This window comes from Thermobia domestica, chromosome 14, assembly GCF_964235325.1.
Source record: "Thermobia domestica chromosome 14, izTheDome1.hap1.1, whole genome shotgun sequence".
Classification (NCBI taxonomy): domain Eukaryota; kingdom Metazoa; phylum Arthropoda; class Insecta; order Zygentoma; family Lepismatidae; genus Thermobia; species Thermobia domestica.
This window is the reverse complement of record NC_137467.1, coordinates 28579796-28602527: the sequence shown is the minus strand read 5'-3', so window position 1 is coordinate 28602527 and position 22732 is coordinate 28579796. Positions and strand designations below refer to the sequence as shown.

General features: G+C 37.5%; 1 protein-coding gene across 8 annotated transcripts in view; it reads right to left on the bottom strand.

Moving 5' to 3' along the window:
• Window positions 1–22732, bottom strand: part of Btk (tyrosine-protein kinase Btk29A) — a 950018-nt gene that overhangs the window by 32682 nt on the left and 894604 nt on the right. For all 8 annotated transcript variants that reach the window (XM_081737808.1, XM_081737807.1, XM_081737809.1 and 5 more), the window contains 2 exons: window positions 6889–7017; window positions 1707–1900 (listed from right to left, as the gene is read on the bottom strand). In XM_081737808.1, coding sequence (XP_081593934.1) covers window positions 1707–1900; window positions 6889–7017 — 323 coding nt within the window. The remainder of the gene's footprint in view (window positions 1–1706; window positions 1901–6888; window positions 7018–22732) is intronic.

Genomic DNA, 22732 nt, shown 5'->3' with positions numbered 1-22732 from the left:
TCAAGAAGTGGAGGAACCACTTGTCAGAATTCGGTACACTAACGAAGATGAAATCCCTGTGACGTCAAAAAGTTCTTAACATGTCACACAGCGATCTTGTCCAAGTGCATCTGCTACAAATTGCACACTTCTTTCATCGATTGATGGTTTAGGCCTCCCTGGTCTTGCATCATTCTTTATACTCACACAACCACTACGGAAACGAGTAGCCCAACGAGAAACTGTACTACAGTTTACTGTTATCTCACCACAAACTTCACGTAAGACACTAAAATTTCTGTGCGGGTTTTGTCACGTAAAGTTTGAATCTTTATGTACGATCTCTGATCTTCAATAGACACGTTATTCGAGACATATGCCGCCTTCATTTCCAACACTTCTCATAACCATATTTTGTTCAATAGAGAGCGCACAAGCATACGGCGTCCTGCTGCCTCAAGACATCAGCTTCAACTGACGAAATGTTTCACCTCGAAAGCATCATTCACTACGCAGTGTTGCCATAGTGTACATTATTTATGAAATGACCCTCGTAATAAGGTAGGTAGTATCTACAAAACGTTATCAAATAAATTAATAACAGTTTCCAAACTTTTTCTTATAGATTAGAAATTTGGGTACGCAGTTTATGACGTCATTATTGTTACATTCAAATTTATACCCTATACAAAAAGTCTTGAAACAATTATTAGTTTAAATAGTAGAATGTTTTAAATAATATCGGCTTATTTGTAAATTTATAATGTTCTTTATTGCTTTTCCGATATTTACTACACACACACACACACAATTATATATATATATATATATATATATATATATATATATATATATATATATATATATATATATATATAATTATTTTTTTTTAAAAAAAGTGGGAGTGGGCTTAACGAAGAGACTAAAGAATAAAATAGTACTAGTTCCCCTCCACACATCTAGTAGATCACACTTTAAGAAGTTAATACCATTACTGTGTACATATAAATATTTTCAGAGCAACATTTTCACATACGAATAAACGAAATTTCCATTTACTTCGAAACTACAACACTACATTAGAACCAACAATTAAAATCATATACAGAACTTCAAGATAACAAAAACTCAAAAGTCATTACACCACACAGAAATAAAACTATATAATAAATTTCAAAATTATGTCGAACAAATGCAAAATATGCAGTGTAAATGGAGCTTAAACTCTCGTTACAAAATCTATCACTTATTCTATGGCACAAAAAAATACCTTTAATCAGGTCTTTCTATGTTAAAATATCACTGAAAATTACTTTGTGTATCGAGCGAGTAATTTCTAAACGACAACTGATGTTTAAAAATTACATATATTATTGTAAACTACATGTACATGAACTATTTTAGTATTATTTTTATGTTGCACGATAATCTGAATGTAGCTTTGATGACAATCATACTGATTTCAATAAAAACCCAGAACCCTAAAGGAGAAAACAAAAAAACGGTGTTGGTTTTAGAGAAAACCGGAATGTCGATTCTTCTCGAAATCGGTTTTCAGTTTTCATAAAACTCGGTTTTTCCTGTCCCTATAATGAATTTAAATACCAACAGTTTTCACATTATATATATATATATATTACAGCAGTAGATCTCTCCTGAATTTTGTCCATTAAATTTTAACATATTTTTGTTTGATGGACTAAAAAAGAAAATAACTTGTGACTTACCGTGACTAAGTCCAGCTGTGGCAGGTGCTGGCCGATCACACGGGGTCGCCTTCAGCCTCGATGCAAGACCTCCACTATTATGCTTGTGATAGTTCACTAACTCTGGTATGGAACCACAGCAATGTTTTTCTGATAGAAAGAACTCACCACGAGAATTCTGTTTTATGTGATAGTGCTTCACATGTGGATGTGGTCTAGAAACAAAATCGGATATATTTAATTAAGTTGGGTAAATAAAGAACATGCATAAATAATTTTACACTATTATTAGTACATAACAGGCAAAAAGTCCAAAGATGAGACATATACGAGGGAGGATCAGAAACTAAGGCCGATATTTATGAATTTTCGTCTGTTATAGGGGAATGAGGCGTGTGCGGTAATTTTAATACATGAAGTTGGCAACTGTGCAGAGTTTCAACCATCTGCCACTTACGGCGCTAGTTGTAGGTAAACACAAATGGCGACTCGTTTGGAAAATTGGTCTCGAGAAGAAGTCCGCTCTGTTATTCGATATCTATGTGCGAAACATGTAACCGCGGCTGAGATTCACCGGGCTGTAGAAGTTTAAGGAGAAACTGTAATGTCTCATTAGCATGTCGTAGAATGGTATCGAAAGTTTGTAGCTGGTAGAGAAAACGTCACCCACCGATGAGAAGCGCAGTGGCCCGACCCAGCACGGCATAAACAGATTTGAACAGAGCTTACCACCCTCCTTACAGCCCAGACCTCGCTCCAAGCGACTTTCACCCGTCCCTGCACTTGAAGGAGCACCTAGGAGATAATAACTTCGCTTCAGACGAGGAGGTGAAACACTTCGTGACAACGTGGATAAACACGAAAAAACAGGATTTTTACCAGGAGGAAACCTTCAAACTCATCGTACGATTCAAGCGACTAAATCGATAAGGAGACTTGTCGAAAAGTAACGTAATGTATGTACTATCTGCTGGATGTATTGGTTGTATGAAATAATATATACAAGTTTGATTCCAGGCTTTGTAACCTTACTTTCCGATCGCCGCTCATAGTTTGGAATAGATTGTTTTTTTATTTATTTATTGATTTATGTACTGCAGCGTTTCCCAACCTTTTTTCAACATGCGGCACACTACGGGTGTTACTTGAATTCTTGCGGCACACTTATAGATATTATTATTTGTAAATATAAAACATAGTGGTATTTTTTTCTGTGATCATTGATCTTCTCACAGAGAAGAAAGCTCTATCACTGGTTTCCCCCCGTGGTAAATCATTATGCATATTCTTCATTCTAATCTAAAAATAGAAAAAAAAATGCAATGAAATACTGCACTCAGGTTTTTAAAAATACGCTTTCTTTTTAAAAACTGTATCCAATCTTTTACTAAGAAGGAAGATCACTAAATAACGAACAAACAAACAAATCTCTTTTACTTCTAAAACACAAATGTAGGTAATTTGTCGAAAGGATTGAATGATATTTCAAATTTTCAAGTTACGAAATAGTCTGCAACAATAAAGAAACAATAATGGTTATAACAATGATAACAAATCCTTTTTTCAACATTAGAAATGTACAGAATAGTAACACGGTATGTAACTTAAAATTGTAGATTCATAGTAGAGGTTCATAGTAATGTGAAATAAACAAAATATACATTTTTCCCTATGTTTTGCAATTTGATTGCTATAAAATTAATAATTTTGTTTCGATTCCTCGCGGCACACCAGCGGCCCATTCACGGCGCACTGGTTGGGAAACGCTGATGTACTGTATATGTTAAAAAAAACACTCTTATCTAACATAATACAGCAATATTTTGCCTACAAACACAGACACACCTTTAATATTTATTTTTAAATTTACATTAACACGCTGAAGAGCACTCAACACTTTACCTTATCACTCCTGCACATCTGGCATACACAATAGATTACATATGGATATAATTATTTGTAGTGTATCGGGCTGTAAACACTATACAAACAGCCAAATGTTGGAATACAAGGAAAAAGAAAAAAAGTGTATGATGATTGCTAGGATTAGAGTTTAACATATCGTTTCAGCAGGGAGGATAAATAAGATGTGAACCTAGAGCTTAACGTGAGATCCACCACATAAGCTATCCAGGATCGAACCGAGGTCTCCCATATCGGAAGCGTATATACTAACTACGGGGGATAATCGAAAAAAAAGGGGGGTTACGAAGCCTGTTGTGGCTTATGTGTGAGACATAACTGGAAGATCAACGCACCTTATGATAGGGGGCACTTAACGATAGTCCTCGATGTAATCACAGTTTTTGTTCAACCGCTTATCACAACGGCAGATAAAGTTTTCTATACCATTTGTATAGAAATCCCCGTCAAGTTTTCGTAGCCATCATGAGGCAGCGGTTTTGGCATATCACATGCCAGGTAATGGTGGCTAGCCATTCTTTGCTTTACTAGAACAGGGAAAAGGTAAAAGTCACTGGGCCTAGGTCAGAGCTGTAGAAGGGGTGCTCTAGTCATTCCAAGCGTAACATCAGCGGTTGAAGTAATGGGTCTACCGCTGTGTCCAGAGTTGTCATTAACAATATTGGTCCGTCCCACTTCCCTACATGTTGCTTTGAAACGTAGCCCTCCCCATACACCACTAGAATCTGCCAATGAATGTCAGTAGGTGTAGTGTTTTTGGCCCACAGGAACCGCACCACTGATCTCATCTCATTTTTACTCTTGACCGATTTTCCAGACAAGTCATCATTTTTATTGTCCGCTTCTCGGGTATACATGACCAGAATCCGAAGTCTTCAAACCTGAATCGGGACAGACATGTTATTAACCTACAAATAAATTTTCGTTGAGTTACAGTGAATAACATAAAAGTCTTTTCGATCATTTCTCGTATATAGCCACGATGAAACTCAAAATTTGTGGATAAGGGAAAAATTACCTTAATTCAACTAAAATATACCTATGATATTGAGAATAAAGAATAATATGAATATTATATACCTTCAATATATATATACAACTAGCAATGGGCTTGAAAATGCTCATTGCACAATTAAAAGCGTTTTATTATTATTTAGCTAGCCAAAGGCTAGCTCCCTTGCGAGTTTCCGGGGTGAGTGGTGAAAGTATTGGGGTAGTAAGGAGATTGGAGCTGGTCTATGGGATGTAGGAGAACTGGAACATCATTTATTTAAGTAGCACTTAATTATATTTCAACTTTATTTCATTTTATTATAGTATCCATTGGACATTATGATCTTGTGATCATAATCATTGGGTCAGGAAGAGATGATGATGAGGTGCACTTCACAGGACAAACACAAACAAGTTGTTAAAAACACGAATGCTGGTTATCTTCTTGTCCAGGGGCTACTCTGGACAGTGATGAAGACGAGTGAAGCCCTGTTAGTATGATGAGTTTACAGTGCAACATATGTAGGCGAAACGTGGTGGGGAAGATTATCGGAAGAGTAGGCAGAAGCGACAAAATGATCGGAGTGGTCAGGTGGAATTGTTTTCAGATAAAGGGAGAAGGGTGAAGATAGAGGGCAAGTGACGAAATTATATCCCAGATCGTAGTTGCGGTCGATGTCCATTGTGTCCAGAATTAAAGGATGTCTTTGCTGAAATCAGGTGGTAATGAATTTGAGCCTTAACTTTTCTATGTGATGAAGTATAGTAGGAAAAGTTATGCGGTCATACAACTCCTGCGTTGGACTCGGGAGCTTGATTCGATAAGCCTATGATATTTATCCACTTAGTTCTTATAGATAACAATGAAGTTAGTCATCTAGGAGTGCTAGAGCATGCAAGGTAGGCGATAAATTTTATACAGTTTATTTGCAAAGTTCTTGTTGTTTTATCGGGCTTTTATTCGTCATAATTAATGTGTGTGTAATTTTTGTATTTTCATTGTTTTAGTCTCGCATTTGGAGTGAACTGAGGTGGGAGTGGAGGGAAGGTATCCATGTGTGTATCTTAGAATAAAGACTCATTTCCAACATTTGCTGTACGGTATTACACGTATAGAATACTATATTATAACATTTCTCGTACTTGTGCTTGGGACCGGTATTTCTCAGGTCCGTACTTCTCCAGTTTAATTGAACAATCTTTACAAAAGTGTTGCACGGTATCAGAGATCATCCAGAAAGTGGCTTTTACGGAGATTCGTCTTTGAGGAATGGTGGTCAAAAACTACCCTACGCACTTAATATTAGAATGTAATATTGTAACTTTTGTCATCGTACCTATTAGTTAGTTCAATATTTTGTCGCAAGAGTACACTTACTGGCGACAACCTACCTATTCAACCTGCAAATCAATTATGGACTTTGTCCACAAGGTACAAAAGGAAGTTTCAGGTTTACGGTAACGAATTTGGGAACCTTCCCAGCATAATAAATTCTGCGACACCACCAGAGGTTGTGCTCGATGTGCCTGTTAGCTATCGTTCTGCATCTCAGTACCTGCTGAACGAGACTACGTTGAAGCGAAATTTGATCAGGTCAGTTCTATTCTTCTTTACAGATTTTCCACAGACGATACAGTACGTGAGATTGTTGACCACTGCAGGCTGTTTCAACAACGAGAACGTACAAAAGTCCACAGGGGATGCATCAAAAGATTTTCAAGGAATGTTTTTAAAAGGGATTAAGCACATGATTCAAGTTTCACCTCCACATACGTCGCCGTTGGCTTCATTACCCTCTTAGTCTGCCACTGCGATAGATGACTCTCTTTTATTACATTCCGAATGATCCATGGGTCATTACCAATTTCCACCTGTTCCCTTCTAAGTTGGTGTTTGTCCAGCTTTCGACTGTTCGTCTTTTCTTCCATATGTGAGGGACGGACTCCAGCCTTATGCTTCTTTACCAGATGTAAACCTTGCGCCATTATGCTAATTACACTCGTGGCGGAACATTGTATTGACCTTGCTGTTCTTCTTTGAGACGGTGAGTTCTCACGTCACAGCAAGGAACACACTTTTCCCACATCTACGTATTCTGCACCATGTACCGTACTTTTGTAACATACTACGTACTACGATACGATACGTGGATCTTCGTGTTATCTTCATAAAACACGAAGATAAATATTAATATTCCTCGTATACTGAAAATCATATACAAATAATTCGACAGTTTTATTTCTAGACACTAGAACCCTTCTACTATGGTAAAGTAATGATACTTACACTTTTGTATAAAGGGACAGTGTGTAGAGGCCTTTCGTAGATGAATTACGCACCACAAAACATCCCTCTTTATCTTCTTGTTTGAGCAAAGATTCTGCGCGTTGGCGGGACATATCACCCACGTACCAACTGAAAAAAAAAAATAGTGTAAATTAATAAATTTCCATATAAATAATAAAATTAGTCTTCGCGTACACAAAGTAATTGTTGTCATTTATATGTTTCATTGATATGTTATTTTTATGATTAAAAACAAATATACGAGGAGTATCCAAAAGTTTTAATTATCATAAAGGAGTTAAACAAATATTTATATGAAACTTTTTGTGCATAATCAGTGTCATTTCTATGCATACTTGTGCAAATATCAAATATATGTCTAAAGTATTTTTCTTTCCACAGCCTATAGAAGACATCAACCTGCATGATGAACAGAAGTGAAGTACGATGTGTCATAAAGTTCCTCCAATTGAAGGGCAACAACGCACGCCAAATCCACGACGAAATTAAAGCTGTCTACCGGGATGAAAGCCCATCATATGACACGGTTGTGAGGTGGAAGCAGAACCTTCAAAGTGGTCACATGTCCCTCACAGACAAGCCACGAGCGGGGAGACCCTCACTCAAGGATGATCTTGCCATGGTGAAGAAAGTGGAGTGCGTAATCCTTGAAGACAGACGTGTAACCATCCAAACGATTATGGATGAGAGTGGACCAAGTTACGCAAGTGCGTGCAAGATTATTCATGGGGAACTGCGTATGAATAAGGTGTCTGCACGATGGGTTCCTCAGTTGTTGACACCTCTTCAGAAGCAAACTCGCCACGACTTTACCACGATCCACCAGTTAGGCTATGAACTTTTGCCGCATTCACCTTATTCGTCTGATCTTGCGCCAAGTGATTTCTTCCTCTTTCCCGAGATGAAGAAACCACTTCGTGGTCGGCGATTTAACGAAAGAGAGGAAGTCATTTTCGAAGAGGAACAGTGGTTTTCGAGCAAATCGGAGAACTTCTACAAAGAGGACTTGGAAAAGGTAACGAAACGCTGGGGAAAATGTGTGACTCTGCAGGAAAACTACGTGGAGAAGAACTTTGACCAATTACAGTGAGTATTATATGTTTTTTTCTTTCACTGTGATAATTAAAACTTTTGGATACTCCTCGTACATATGCTCTACATGTCTGGAGGAAAGTAACTTATTACAATGCTTTTATTAGATTTCTTTTCTGTTCGTTTTTGCTTGTTATTTCAAATCTTCAAACATAAATTTCACGTTCTTCCATGCCAAATAGAGCTCCGAAAGATACATAAATCCGATAACAATATAGTATTTTCACGTAATTTTCTAGAGTTATGTAACATCACATCACAAAGTTCGACCATTTATCTCTTTACAATAAGGCTATGGCTTTACAAGGATGAGTTTACGATGCGTCACCTCCCCCGCTCGCTACTCGGTAATTTTACTTTCGACAGAGTTATAAATCATATTGTGAGCCAGTCAGGGTTTCCAGGCCTTACTGCCATACCCTTATTCTCATTCATGCGAATTACGAGAAATAACCCTATTGTGTTATATAGATTTTTCTGTGATTAGCTAATTTTTCGAAATTTCCTTGTATTTTTGTGAATTTTCTTTTGTTATACAAGCACGTACTTTATAATAACAGTTCCAATACTCTGCACAAAGCATCTTCCAAGCAGCTGTTTCTTGTTAAAATCCCCTTGCCTGGCAACACGTCTTTCCTTTTTTCCCTTCCTTTAGAGATCTTTTACTGATTCCGAAACAGCAGGCAGTCTATTGTCCCGAAACGCACTAAATACGCTCGAGTTGACGTATTCTGCGCGTTTTTTATTGCTTTATATGTTTCTAGCGCATTGTGATTAGCCATCCACATTTAAATACATGACCAGCGTATTCCAAGCGTACGCACGAGCCATAAAAACGCATTGCGAACGCATCGAATATTCGTGCACTTAGAGGAAAGAAACTCAGCAACACTAATTTACCCAAGTTTTCGATCTGAAACACTGTTTTAGTGTCACATAATTCATAGTATAAAAACCAGTAATTGATAAAGAGATTGTACGAACACAGTGGAGAGTATCAACGTTTAACGGCGCGCAGGTCATTACTAAATATAGTTCAATAATAAATATGGTGTAAGTGTTACAACATATTCTTCGTGGGTCTCTCGTGACAACGAAGGATTTTGAGAATTTCTGTATGAAATTACGAAGAAAATCGTTTTCTTTTTTTTACACAAGTTTAGAAAATGGGACAAGAAAGAATCGAGACGTGACAACTTCTACACAATCTTATTTTTCGTCTCGTCTCGACTTAAGGGTATCACTAAAAATACTACAAATTATTATTAATATTGCATAGTTTCAAAACATAAGAGCCTTTTCTCACACCACTACGAAAAAGGCAACCTAACCCTTGTTAGGACGGTGGTTATTGGTTGTTGCCAAATGTCCGATGTCATTAGGTTAAAAAAAAAAAGAGAGAGAGAAATAAAGACATAATGTTATTACTTTTGTGATAAATAAAAGAAACCTGGAGAAAAGGGAACGTTTGACAACTTTTTCTCTTCCTAATCGAGGGTTACCTATTGTTTTCTTAGATTTCTGGCCTCTCGACAAGGGACAGAGGCGTGGGGTTAGGGATGCGCACGAGTCGAGACAAGTCTCGACTCGACTTGACTCGAATTCGAGTCGAGACACACACTATAAAATTCGAGACGAGTCGAGACAGACGTATTTCTCGACTCGAATTTTCGAGTCGAGACTGCTCGTAAAAATCTCGACTCGACTCGAATGTCTCCAAAATCTTTCTATAATTTTTAATATTATTATGAAGAAAGTACTTACTCAGAAACAGTCTTGAAACTAATTCAAGTGAGCAGCCATGCATAGAGGGGGGCAAGGGAGGCAACTGCCCCACATTTCTGAAGTTTATTAGGATAGTCATCCAGTGTTATCTATAAACTGAGCTGAAGCGAATACAACACCATTTTGCTTAATTTTATGTTTTGTTTCACAGTATTAAGGTCTTTAGGCGACTAACGAAACCAAGAGAAAGGAGAGGCAAGGAAGTGAAAAAACAGCGACCCTGGCCTGACAAAAGATACTAGGTTAAACCTCAGTCACTCAGTCAGGATGGGCGATCGGAACAGAGTTCGTGGCCATGCTCCACCTTTAAAATGCTGCTTGTTAGGCATACACACTGCCCAGGGCTTAAAGTGGCTTCAGCGAAAAGCCACCTCACCAGAATACTTATCCACAGTGATTTGCGAGAACGCAGTCAACAATGGAAATAAATAATCCCTGATCCATGTTCCAGATCTGGTTTGATAGATCATATTAATAGTCGTTTCATAGACGGAACCAAAATATTAATTAAAATTTAATGTACAATGTTTGTAAAGTGACAATTGTTGTACACGAACTAAATTCTGACAACAGGCTGATTTGCCAGAACTTAGTGCCGAGCGTTCCGGCTCACTTTAAGCCTTGACACTGCCTCTCTACTACTAGCTGGGTAATTGTCACTCACTTTCGATGCATGTGATCTGAATTGATTCACACCTCACTTTATTGCTTTTTTCGTTTTTAGACATTAGATGTTCCTTTACGACGGTAATAATAATTTATAAACTGTATTGTCATGATTTCTTTATTTTTCTGTCACATCAGAAATGCTTGTAATTTGAATAAATATAGGACTTATTCAGAACATTTTTGGGGGGTGGGGGTGGAGGATCACAGAGGCAGTGTAAAATTCTGATTGAATATATCTTTTTTTTTTAAAAAAAATGCTCATATTCAGAGATGTTCATATACCTTCTCCCTTACTGATTCTGGTTGTTTCTTAGGCAATAGACAGTTATTAAAAATTTTGTCTTACAGTATCTATGCTGATATTATTATAAAATGTTCGACTGTAAACTGTCTTTAAGTCAGAAAAAAGTTCTAGAATAACAACGGGAATGGAACTCTGATTTTAACCATATCTGGTAATGTCTTGCAATAAATGTTTTGCCACATCCATCTTAATAAAGGTCAGTGAACTTTGAGCGTGCTGGAGAAAGGGGGTGTGGTGTTCGTTGATGGTCAAAGGAAGAACAGGTCGGTCTGTTGTCTGGGATACAGGAAGTGTTTTATAAGGATAAGCAGAGACATTCAGAACTCGGCTCTTTGTCGGAAATCTTGTGGTCCTAAATACAAAAGATATTTTATTGCTTTCCCTGTAAGTCACAATAATAGCAACATCTGGTATTGTTATAAAGTGGAATGGGAGCATTGTAAGGTTAAAACAACCATAATAGCCACCCTGGCACCCAAACCAAAAATAATACACTTGATTTATTCTGAAATTTGTGCTTGCAGTGAGCAAGGGCGCCGATTCTGGGGGGCCAGGGGACCGGGCCCCCATGTATTTTTCTGAATATGTATTTTGTATTGTTATATGTATTTTTATGAATATACAAACCCACGTCTGAATCCCCCCCCCAAAGTTACAAAGAAATCGGCGCCCTTGGCAGTGAGCAGTTCGTTTGAAGTTTTTTTTTTTTTCGTATATATAGCCTTCACGTGTATCGGTGTATAGTGGTTTCATTTTTTATATTTTATCTGGGGTATTTTAACATTTCTCAAGTTTCACAGGAAGTTGTTGTGACTGCAGTGCTCGAAAAAAAAAAAAAAAAAGGAACTTTGTTGGAATATTTTAGTAAGAAGCCGAAACTTAGCAATATTGACAGTGCCAGAGGAGATAATGAAATAGTGACTACACAATATACTTCTTGCGTTTCAGAAGATAAGAATTCAAGTGCTAGTGTGAAAACAGTGTCAGAAGATGAAGTCTCAGAAGATAAGACTTCAAATGACGGTATTACTTTGGAAACAGTGTCACAAGATGAAGTTTCAGAAGATCGTGATCCAGTCAAAGGTTGTGAAAAGGCAAAGACATTTCTGGCAGTAGGTCTAGGTCCCTTCCAACCGCAATTGAAAACGTACCCCAATAAAAATGACCGCGAGTTCCGATCTCAGTGGTTCGAAGTGGAAAAAAAGCAGAGGCGGTATGTTTTATTATGATTTTGACTCAACATACCGGCTATTTAAATATTGTCTTGATCACTGAAAAACCACAGACGGTATGTCCTCATTACTGAAAAACCAGAGGCAGTATGGCATACCACCGCATACAGTTTCACTTCGACCACTGGTATAGGCAATTTAGTTGGTTAGAATATAACATTTCTCGAGATAGTGCTTTTTGCTTTTATTGTCGCGCATTCTCCGAAAATATTCCGAAATCTGAAGACACTTTTACTAAGGAGAGTTTCCGTAACAGGAAGAAGGTCGTAGATAAATTCGGTACTCATGAGGCAAGTAACTTATAAGACTTGTATTTCTAAGGCTGCGGAATTCCGAAACGCACACTATTGCACGGATCAGTTGCGCGTAAATTAGATTTGCAGACGAACCAAATAGTTAACGGCAACAGAATATATTTGGAAGCACTTCTAAATAGTATTTTGTATTGTGCTCGCCAATGTGTTCCTCTTAGAGACCCTAAGGAAAGTAACGAAAGTGAAACTAAGGGAATTTACTAGAACTCTTATCGCTAAGATCCAAAGACAATGACGTGATTTTTCGGTATTATGTTAACAAAGAGAAAACATTTAGATACGTTAGTCCCGAATACCAAAATCAATTTCTAGATTTAATATGCGGGTAAGTGCTGAGAAAAATAATCGATCGTGTGAAGACTGCAGGTATATATGGTATCATCATGGATGAAACTCAAAGTTTGAGGCGACTGTTTTGCGATACTGTGATGAAACATTAAACGTTCACGAAAGTTTTATCGGGTTTTACAATACAGAAAAATCACGGCGAAACAATTTGGACAAACTGTTAACAAATGTGTTAATATCACTGGGTCTGAGCGTAGATAACATTCGAGGACAATGTTACGATGGTGCAGCCGCTATGCGTCGTCAGTACTCTGGCGTTGCAAAGAGAATCAGGGGTGTGCGGAAAACTGTCTATGATTCGATACATGTTTGGTGTTCTGAGCAGTTGCATTCCTTCATAGAAGCGCCGTCAAAAAAGCACGCTATTTTTGAAAATGTTCAACATCAAGGAGAAAACTTAAAGCATTCGATAACATTAAATCTTTGAGCTACACTAGATGGAACTGTAAATCGGAAACTATTCGTGCAGTTTTAGAAAATTTTGGACCTGTAGTTGAAACTTTAGAGGAAATAGCACTATCAAATTTACGTTCCAGATGCGCATTCCCTGTTAAGAAATGTTCATGATTTTTTTTTATTTTTGTTTCGTCTTAAACTGATGAGACGTGTTCTTGAATACACGAATCAACTGTCCATGCACTTACAGAATACACGTACCAATTTTTCTACTGTGAAAAATTTGTCGCAAGCCAATATCTGCAGCCTTCAGTCCTTGTGGAGTGAGAAAAGTTTCAAAACGTTGTGGACAGAAACAGAAGAAATTACAGAAACCATGGGATTCAGTGCACCGAACGTTCCGCGAAGACGAATCCCACGAGCATTGGATAGTGGTGATACTCCTTCGAGTGTGAGACAGCAGCTGAATATTACAGACGCGAAGTATATTATTCCGTTATTGACAATCTTGCGGGAGGAGATGTTAGCAATAAAAGTTCAAAGAAAATGATATGCAGGTTCTTCGTTCCCTGCACGACGTATTGAATCAACACAAGCCATCAGCAGAAAGTATCACAATTGTCAGCAACACCTACAAAATCCCTAAAGTTGAGCTGACATCAGAGTTAACAGTTTTCTCCAATTTGTGTGCAGAGAGAGAGACTGAAAATGATTTTTCATCGCTTCTAAATTTGTTTTAAAAATTGAACCTTTACGCATGCTTCCCAAACTTGAACCAAGTTTATAAGACTTTTCTAACCGTGCCTGTCAGTTCCGCAACCAATGAACGTTCCTTTTCGTGCCTGAGACGGCTAAAAACATACGTTCGTAGCACTATGGGTCAAGAAAACTTTCATAGTTTAGCTGTGTTGTGCATGGAAAGGTCTTATGACATGAACGTTTCTCAGATTATCGACAAATTTGATTCAGAAGCAACTTCGAGGAAGGCGGCTGCGGCTCCATTAACAGTTCAAGTCCAGTTTCCGTATCATTACATTTAGTGGTAAGTGAAATATTAACTTATTAAATCAAAATTATAAATGTGATATTTACTGGCCAATATTTGGATTTCCTAATATTGTGATTTCGTTGTATTATTGATCAGCAGTATTTCTTTCAGAGGGTGAGTCGGGGCTTTCCCCTTTATACACACAGAGTCAAGTGCAAAATACGTTTCAGGCAAATTTTTAGGGAAAATCAGGATATCAAGAAACATTTGTTTAACTATAATTCCCCTCTTTACTTTTAAAATACCCTCTTTGGAGATTTTTTCTGAAAGAAACACTATTAATGAGCTGGGGTAAATGAATATGTGGATGTTGTGCTGATAGGTTGTTCCAGGTTATTCCTTAACAACATTTAAGGCTCAGATCAATATGAGGGATTGGGCAAAGATCACGGAAAGATTGGCTAAGCGGGGCTTAAAATGGGCCGGAACGCACCAGTTCTGCGTTTCAGTAAGTCAGTGTGTTGTCCGAATCCAGTTCCTGTGCTGTACTTGTCTCGCTCCAAATTTCTATATTTTAAGTTCATTACACTAGTTAACAAATTTAAACTTTTTGTTTGTTACATGAGAAAAATCACCTGATCTTAAAGGAACTTTTTGCGCTGAATTCGAATATGCACTCGGTTTCTCTCCATCACGTACAGTTTTCCCGTAACAGAGGGATTTTCGGGAATTTTCCTCAAAAATTTCCCTTTTTCAGATATTTTATTCCCCTAGCTCCTGTCCCCGTACATATAGTAACATAGAAATTATACCTAAGTATACCTTGATTTATATTTAATAAACCCTAAAAGTTTCGTAAAAATTGCTTTGTTCTTTCTAGAGAAATAAATATATTTGTATGTATACTGTGTGCACTGTTTACTGCACCTGATAGTAATGCTTTCTGATCTCCTGAGTTGGGGTAAAAACGATTTGCTTTATTACTACAAACACAGGCATAAAAATGAATATTTACAATAGTCAACAACACACTTGTATTGCTCTCTGTAAATTAGAAACGTGTATAAAAATAGAATGTACTTCCAACGTATATTTTTTTTAAACGTACAGTATATGTATATCTTAATACATATATATACAATTCTCCAAGTTTTTTCGTTTTGTTCATGAAATGGTTATCAATATTTGTTATCAAATGTAACAGAATGCAAAAGAAAGAAAGAATGGAATACAGACTCATAGTTGACAACAATGAACTAATGCAGTCTGAATTTTCCACTACGGTATCGTTTCCCCCGTTCCCCCGCGCATTTCTTTCTTTCTTGTGTTCTTGACACCTGGTGAGGGAGTTTTGTACATTTTTATATTGACGTGTGGTTTAACACTACTTCACTTTCAAAGTTGTCTTTGCTGCTAAGAGTGCTTTCATGTTTGATCTTAACGGCATTATACCCAACTAAGACCAGAAGTTTAGTTTGTGATCAGTACAATGGCGTCAAGAGGACGGCGTTCGTGTGTTAACTCAACAAATAGTTTTTGTTATGTGTGTGGCCAGTTTGTAGTTAAAGGACAGTGTAGATCCATTACGCCATCGGTGAAACAAGCATATTATATATATTTCGGATGTCGTGTGGGAGATCAGGACAAAACTTGGGCACCCAACATAATTTGTGCGTCGTGCTACGTCACTTTACTTGCATGGGCTAAAGGGAAACGGAGGTTCATGAAATTTGCTGTACCAATGGTGTGGAGAGAACCCACCAACTATCTGGATGATTGTTATTTTTGTCTCACAGTAGTTAAGGGACATTCTAAAAAAAAGCAAATACACAATAAGTTATCCCAACGTTAAATCCGCAATTAGACCTATTCCGCACGGGGATGAACTTCCACTTCCCGAGCCCCCTACCAACTGGGAAGAGATATGGCCAAAAGACTCTGATGATGATCATGACCTTGATGAACCATCGACATCAACATGTACATCCAAGGATCCAACGTTTATCCCTGACTGTGTTCGCGAGCCACATTTCATCCGGCAATGCGAACTTAATGACCTAGTCCGTGATTTGCACCTGACAAAACAAGAGGCGGAACTTCTGGGATCAAGGCTCCAGCAGTGGAACTTATTGGATGCAGAAACGAACATATCAGTGTACAGGAAAAGGCATGTTCAATTTTCAAGCTATTTCTCAATGCAAGATAATGTGTGCGTATGTACGGATATAAATGGGTTGATGGCGGAGCTAGGAATTCCTTACGTTCCAGAAGAATGGAGGTTATTTATCGACGCGTCAAAGGTCAGCCTTAAAGCTGTCCTTTTACATAATGGAAATAAAAAAACCTTCTATACCACTTGCGCACTCAGTGAAGATTAAGGAATCCTATGACACCATGTCAACTTTGCTAAATCTTATAAATTACAAGGACCATTGTTGGCAAATATGTTGTGATCTCAAGGTAGTTGGTATTTTATTAGGACTGCAGTGCGGTTACACGAAGTACCAATGTTTTTTATGTTTATGGGATAGCCGAGCTGATGACAAACATTATGAAGTGAAGGAATGGGAACCTAGAGTGAATTACGTACCTGGAGAATGCAACGTCAAATACGCTCCTTTGGTAGATCCTAATAAGATATTACTACCGCCACTTCATATCAAGTTAGGACTTATGAAAAACTTTGTCAAAGCCATGGACACATCTGGTGAAGGTTTCAAGTATTTGCGAGATAAGTTCCCTAACCTGAGTATGCTAAGATTTCAGCGGGAGTGTTTATTGGTCCCCAAATTAGGAAATTAATGCTTGATGATAGCTTTGACAGCAAGTTAAACAGTGCTGAGCTAGCTGCCTGGACAGCATTTAAGTGTGTTGTGCGCAGCTTTCTGGGCAATAACATAGCTGAGAGTTACACAGAAATCGTACAGGACATGATACAGAAATACAAAGAGTTGGGTTGTAGGATGTCTTTAAAAATCCACTTTTTGCACTCCCACCTCAGCTTCTTTCCTGCTAACCTAGGTGCTCTCAGCGACGAACAGGGTGAAAGATTCCACCAAGATATAATGGCAATGGAGAAAAGGTACCAGGGATGATGGGATCCTTCAATGATGGGGGACTATTGTTGGGGTCTTGTTAGAGAATGCAACATTTCTTACAAAAGAAGGAAGTAGTGTACGTTTTTGTAACCCAATGGAAGTTTCATATATTGTGATAGTTTTGATTGTCTTTTCATCACCTTTTGGTACATTTGTATTATTGTTTATTGTAAATTGTCACACTTGTAAATTATATTGTATTATATTTTATATATGTGTTTGTGGTAATAAAGCAAAACGTTTTACCTCAACTTAAGAGATCTGAAAGCATTACTATAAGGTGCAATAAACAGTACACACAGTATACATACAAACATATTTATTTCTCTAGAAAGAATAAAGCGATTATTACGAAACTTGGAGGGTTTGTTAAATATGAATCAAAGTATACTTAGGTATAATTTCTATGTTAGTATATGCAAGGGGACAAGATCTTGGGGTGTAAAATAAACGAAAAGGGAAATTTTTTAGGGATTTTCCCGAAAATCCCTCTGTTACGGGAAAATCGTACGTGATGGAGAAAAACCGAGTGCATATTCGAATTCAGCGCAAAAAGTTCCTTTAAGAACAGGTATTTCCTTTTATGTAACAAAACCTTTGTTAACTAGTGTTATTGTCATATTTTTAAGCAGATTAATACCCTATTAAAGCAAGATAAAGAAATAATCTAGAACTTTTCGATCTGCGTCATTGTGTTCCACGAAATTATTCTAGGGAAAGGCGTTCCGGCTATTGACTAAAACAATTTTTAGCATAGAGGCAAAGGCTTAATTTTAGGTCTCATCCTCAAAAACTGACGTAAAGTTAGGCTGGATATCTGCCTGAGTAGTATTTATATCATTCACACACTCCAACTACACAATGGTGATCCAAAATCAGAGAGGGTTTTTCGAAACTACGGTACTAAATATTTGGTTAAAACATTAGAAGCAAATGTATGGTTGGTTTCAAAAAGTGACAATTTAAGGTCGAAGACTACCTGCCCAAGTGGAAATTTGTGAATATATTTTTGTCGAAACAAAGAAAAGTTTAACGTGCACAAGTGAGAAATGTATATTATATACTTCTAATTACAGCTTGTGAATCTTAAAGTCAATAAATAAAACTTGTTGTCTCTTAAAAATGAAAGAAAAGAAGAATCGCAGTTCACACTCATGCCATGTAACTGCCACCGCAAATTCAAACTTTATAGTCGATTTTTATATCAAAAGCAATAATGTGAAATATGTTGCTGCTTCCAATCAAAAAGTAGGAATTAAAATCTATGCTTGGTTGAATTCACAACTTTCTGTGATCAGTTGTTAATGTATAATGCTCTTTCTTCCAAAGGGAGAGAGCATTTACAACTCAAAGAAGCATAGAGAGATGTATGCTTGGAATAACCCGGAGAGATAGAAAAAGAAATACATGGATAAGGAAGATGACAGGAGTGACCGATATCATCGCGAAAATAAAATGACTCAAGTGTCAGTGAGCTGGTCATATTGCGAGAAGAACTGACGATAGGTGGACAAAAGCAATCCTTGACTGCATCCTAAGGGAACGAAAACGATCCAGAAAACGTTGTAATACAATGTGGTGTGACGAAATTAGGAAGCACTGTGGAGTAACGTGGAAACGAACTGCCAAAAATAGATACGTGTGAAATAGAATTGGAGAAACCTTCATCCAGAAGTGGGTCGGCAAAGGTTGAGAATTATATATATATATATATATATACACGTGTGTGTGTGTGTGTGTGTGTGTGTGTGTGTGTGTGTGCACGAATGTCCCCCCCCCCAACCATATGGGCCAAGGTTATGCTTATGCATCCATGTGCCTAGTGGAGCTCGAGTAAAGCACCATGACGGCTGAGGCGTATCGCACACTGCTTGCAGACTACGTACACGCCTTCATGACGACCATGTTTCCCAACGGTAGTGGCATTTTTTGACAAGATAATGCACCATGTCACAAGGCCAGGAGTGTGATAGAGTGGTTCGAGGAACACAGGAAGGCGTTCCAAGTGATGTGTTGGCCCCCCAACTCGCGGGATCTGAACCCAATCGAACACATCTGGGATGTGAATGAACGTAACGTCAGAACACATCGCCCCCCTTCCCGGAATTTACGGGAATTAGGTGACCTGTGTGTGCACATGTGGTGGCAAATCTCTCCAGCGACCTACAAAGGATCATTACGTCCATGCCAAGAGCATTCGCCGTTGTTATCCGTGCCAAAGGTAGACATACTGACAATTAGGTAGGTAGTAATAATGTTCTGGCTGATGTGTGCGTATATTTTAACTCGTATATTTTGTCTCGACTCGAATTTCGAGACGTCTCGATTCGAATTCGAGTCGAGTCGAGACAGGTACTGTCGAGTCGAGACACGAGTCGAGACAGAGACATATTTTCGAGTAGAGACAACATTTTCTCGAGTCGAGTCGAGACAGGCTTAAATCTCAACTCGACTCGACTCGTGCGCATCCATACGTGGGGTGGGTGGGTGTCCTGTGGATTTCCAGAAATGGAGACCCTCTTGTTCTGAAATCTAGTATAGATATAAAGGTAAATAGGACTACTACAAATTATTAATATTGTACACGGGAGGGGCAAGGTAGTTCAGTGGCAAAGAGCTCACTTCTGTTGTGAGGGGTCTCTGATCTATTCCCAAGCCATGTAAGTTTGTGGTGGACAATATCGTGTCCGTAGTTTTTCTCGAGGTATTCCTCGTTCCCTCACTTTCTAATTCCACGAGTTCTTTCATTAAAACATCAATCTCTTTTAGTGTAAAAGGCATAATCGAGAGGTATTAAACTAGAAATTTCATTAAGATTATATACATATATTGTAAGGATTCACACCTTCTGCGCAAGCACGTCACCTCAACAGGTGCTACTATTTACAAACACCACAAGCAGACGAGAAACTACAACTAGGAAAACACGAAACCGAAACGATGGATACCGAGAAGGAATGAGCCACTTGGAGACCATCTATAAAAGCGGAGCCCGAAGAACAACTATCAGTTGACCACTGATCAAATAACCCACACCAGCTCCCGAGGTCGCCTTGGACTAAGGAGTTCACCTATATCTAAACCCGAAGACGCCTTGGACTAAGGAATCCTAACCACATCTAAACCTCGTGAAGCTGCATTGGGCTGAGGAGGTTTTCCTACAAGTATTCACCTAAAATCTCCGCAGATATTCTGGAGGCTGCAATGAAGGGGCACCGTGCAAAACACCTTTCTTCTTCGTTTTGGTCAATCTTAAGGAAAGATACTATTAGATTATTCTTTGTAAATTCCAAGATATTTGTATTTAGATTTTGTAATAAATTGGTGAAAAGGGAAAACACACGGACTATTATTGATTCTACCTCAAAAGACATTACAATATTTTCGCTCATTTTACTTCAAGTTTTGAAAATTATAAGAAAGTAGAATAATACCCGTTCTTCGCACGGGGAGAATAAGTCTCATTCTGGATATAAAGGGCTGCATTTGGATTTAAACGGCATCGGAATTATCACTGTTTGTCTCAGCGACCCCGAAAACTATGAATTCAACGCTAATATCTATCACTTTTGATCATTTTTAAATATATTCACCTCCTTTAAGTTGCACTGTCAACGTGAAATGATAAAAACCATCCCAGGCTCAAACCGCATTTATGTTGAAAATTTGATCGTGATCGGTCGCGCGGATCAAGCAGTGCGAAGTCACAAACATAATCACTTACATTTATATATACAGTATATAGAAGATAGATAAAACAGGCAATATCAAGATTAAATGAAGTAAAAATGTAGTAATTTTCGAACTTTCGAAGTATGTACGCCACTTTTACTCCAGTTTATTATAAATTTTAACTCAATTATATCCTTTTCATATTATAAAAACATATTTGAAAGTTTTTTTTTTAACAGATTATGCAGCGACTCTACATAAATACAATTACATAATTCTATGTTCCTTTTCGTTCGTTTTAGTTACCAGCTCTACTTGTAGCCAGATCTATATATCCGGTCCTCAATGCTATATTTTGTATAAAAATCGATATTTATATGTAAAACAGTGAACATAGAAATAATAAGTGACGCAAAAATCAAACACATATGTAGCTGTCACGGCAAATCTAAGCTCCAATTGTCAATTAGGACAAAAAAAGAAAGAAAAAAAGATGAATTTATTTTACATCCAGACACGAAACGAAACCAACAATTCAAAAGCTCTTAAATGATTTATTTTCTAACTTTTTTTTTAAAAAATCTACATATTCTCACCTCGTTCCATTATGTACTAACAAAACAGAACACCAACATATTTGCACACGGAAGGAAAATTAAATTAGATTGTTCATTAGGTGAAATGGAACATGTACGAACAAACGAATCAAACTTCGTTAAGTCCAAATTTTAAAATGGAATATCGTTTGGACTAAAGTCATTAGATACTTTCATAATGGAAAAAATGCCAAATTTGATAATAAATATAAAAGGCTCGATGCGTAATTGTTACTATTAATATTCAAGATCTCTACAATGTGTTTTTAAAGAGTACCACTCTAAAGTACTACATATTTTAAGCTGTTTACTACATGTATTCTAAATGACTTGCTAAACAGTAAAACAACTTGTTGTGCTATTATTGTAGTTAAGATGTGTTGAAAGTTGCTTTCCTGCACCCACCGAGACTATACGAGACATGAATTTAAAGCTTAGCATGGGATCCGAATCTGTGTCTTCCGCACATGTGATGAAAATACTAACCAAGTAGTTACGACAAAGCTCTTCTTGTGTTATTGAAGAAATGGGTGCGCACTGATAAAAGAAATCGGAAACAGGGCAGGATCCAGGATTTTTTGACGGAGGGTGCACCAATAACTACCAGTATATTTGAATCAAATTCATTTTTTTTTTTTAAATGCCTTTAGGCATCTGTGGTATGAATGAGGAATTGCCCTGGAAATGCTCAGTGTCTGGTCTCGGGAATCGAATTCACGATTTTCCAAATGCAATTCTTTAGTGACATATGATAATTCTTTACCTCTGAAAACGCTGATGTATAGAATTGAGGGAGGTATTTTAAAGAAGGTAGCAAGTAGCATGCAAAAAAAGAACGCTCCTTTCTCTTTTTGGCTTCTGTTTTCTTACCTACTTGAGAAATGTTATATTGTTTTACTTGGTGAATTCTTTTCATTCAACCGTTAGAAAATCAACTATTGGTTTTGCAAAACTCCGTTTTCTTTTAGGCCTCAAACTGAAACATGACGGCAGAATTTTTGGAAACTGTTGGTATTTTCACTACTAGTTTCTCATTTTAGATAGTGTATATTTACAACAAAAAGCAGGGGTGCACGTGCACCTCTTCTAAATTCGGTCCTGGAAACACATTTTCAGTTCTGCACTTTCCCCTTTAGTGCAGTTACATGCTTCCCGAAAGTGTCAAAAATTGCTTTCGATTGTGAATAATTTTCCAAAACATTTTCTCTTTTTTTTTTCTGAATTATTTATTTCTTTCATCTCCTCCAAATTTCCTATTTTCACCCCTTTTTTCTTCCTTTACTGCTATTTTCAAAATTGTATTCCAAATTTCCAGGGCATCATGGATTG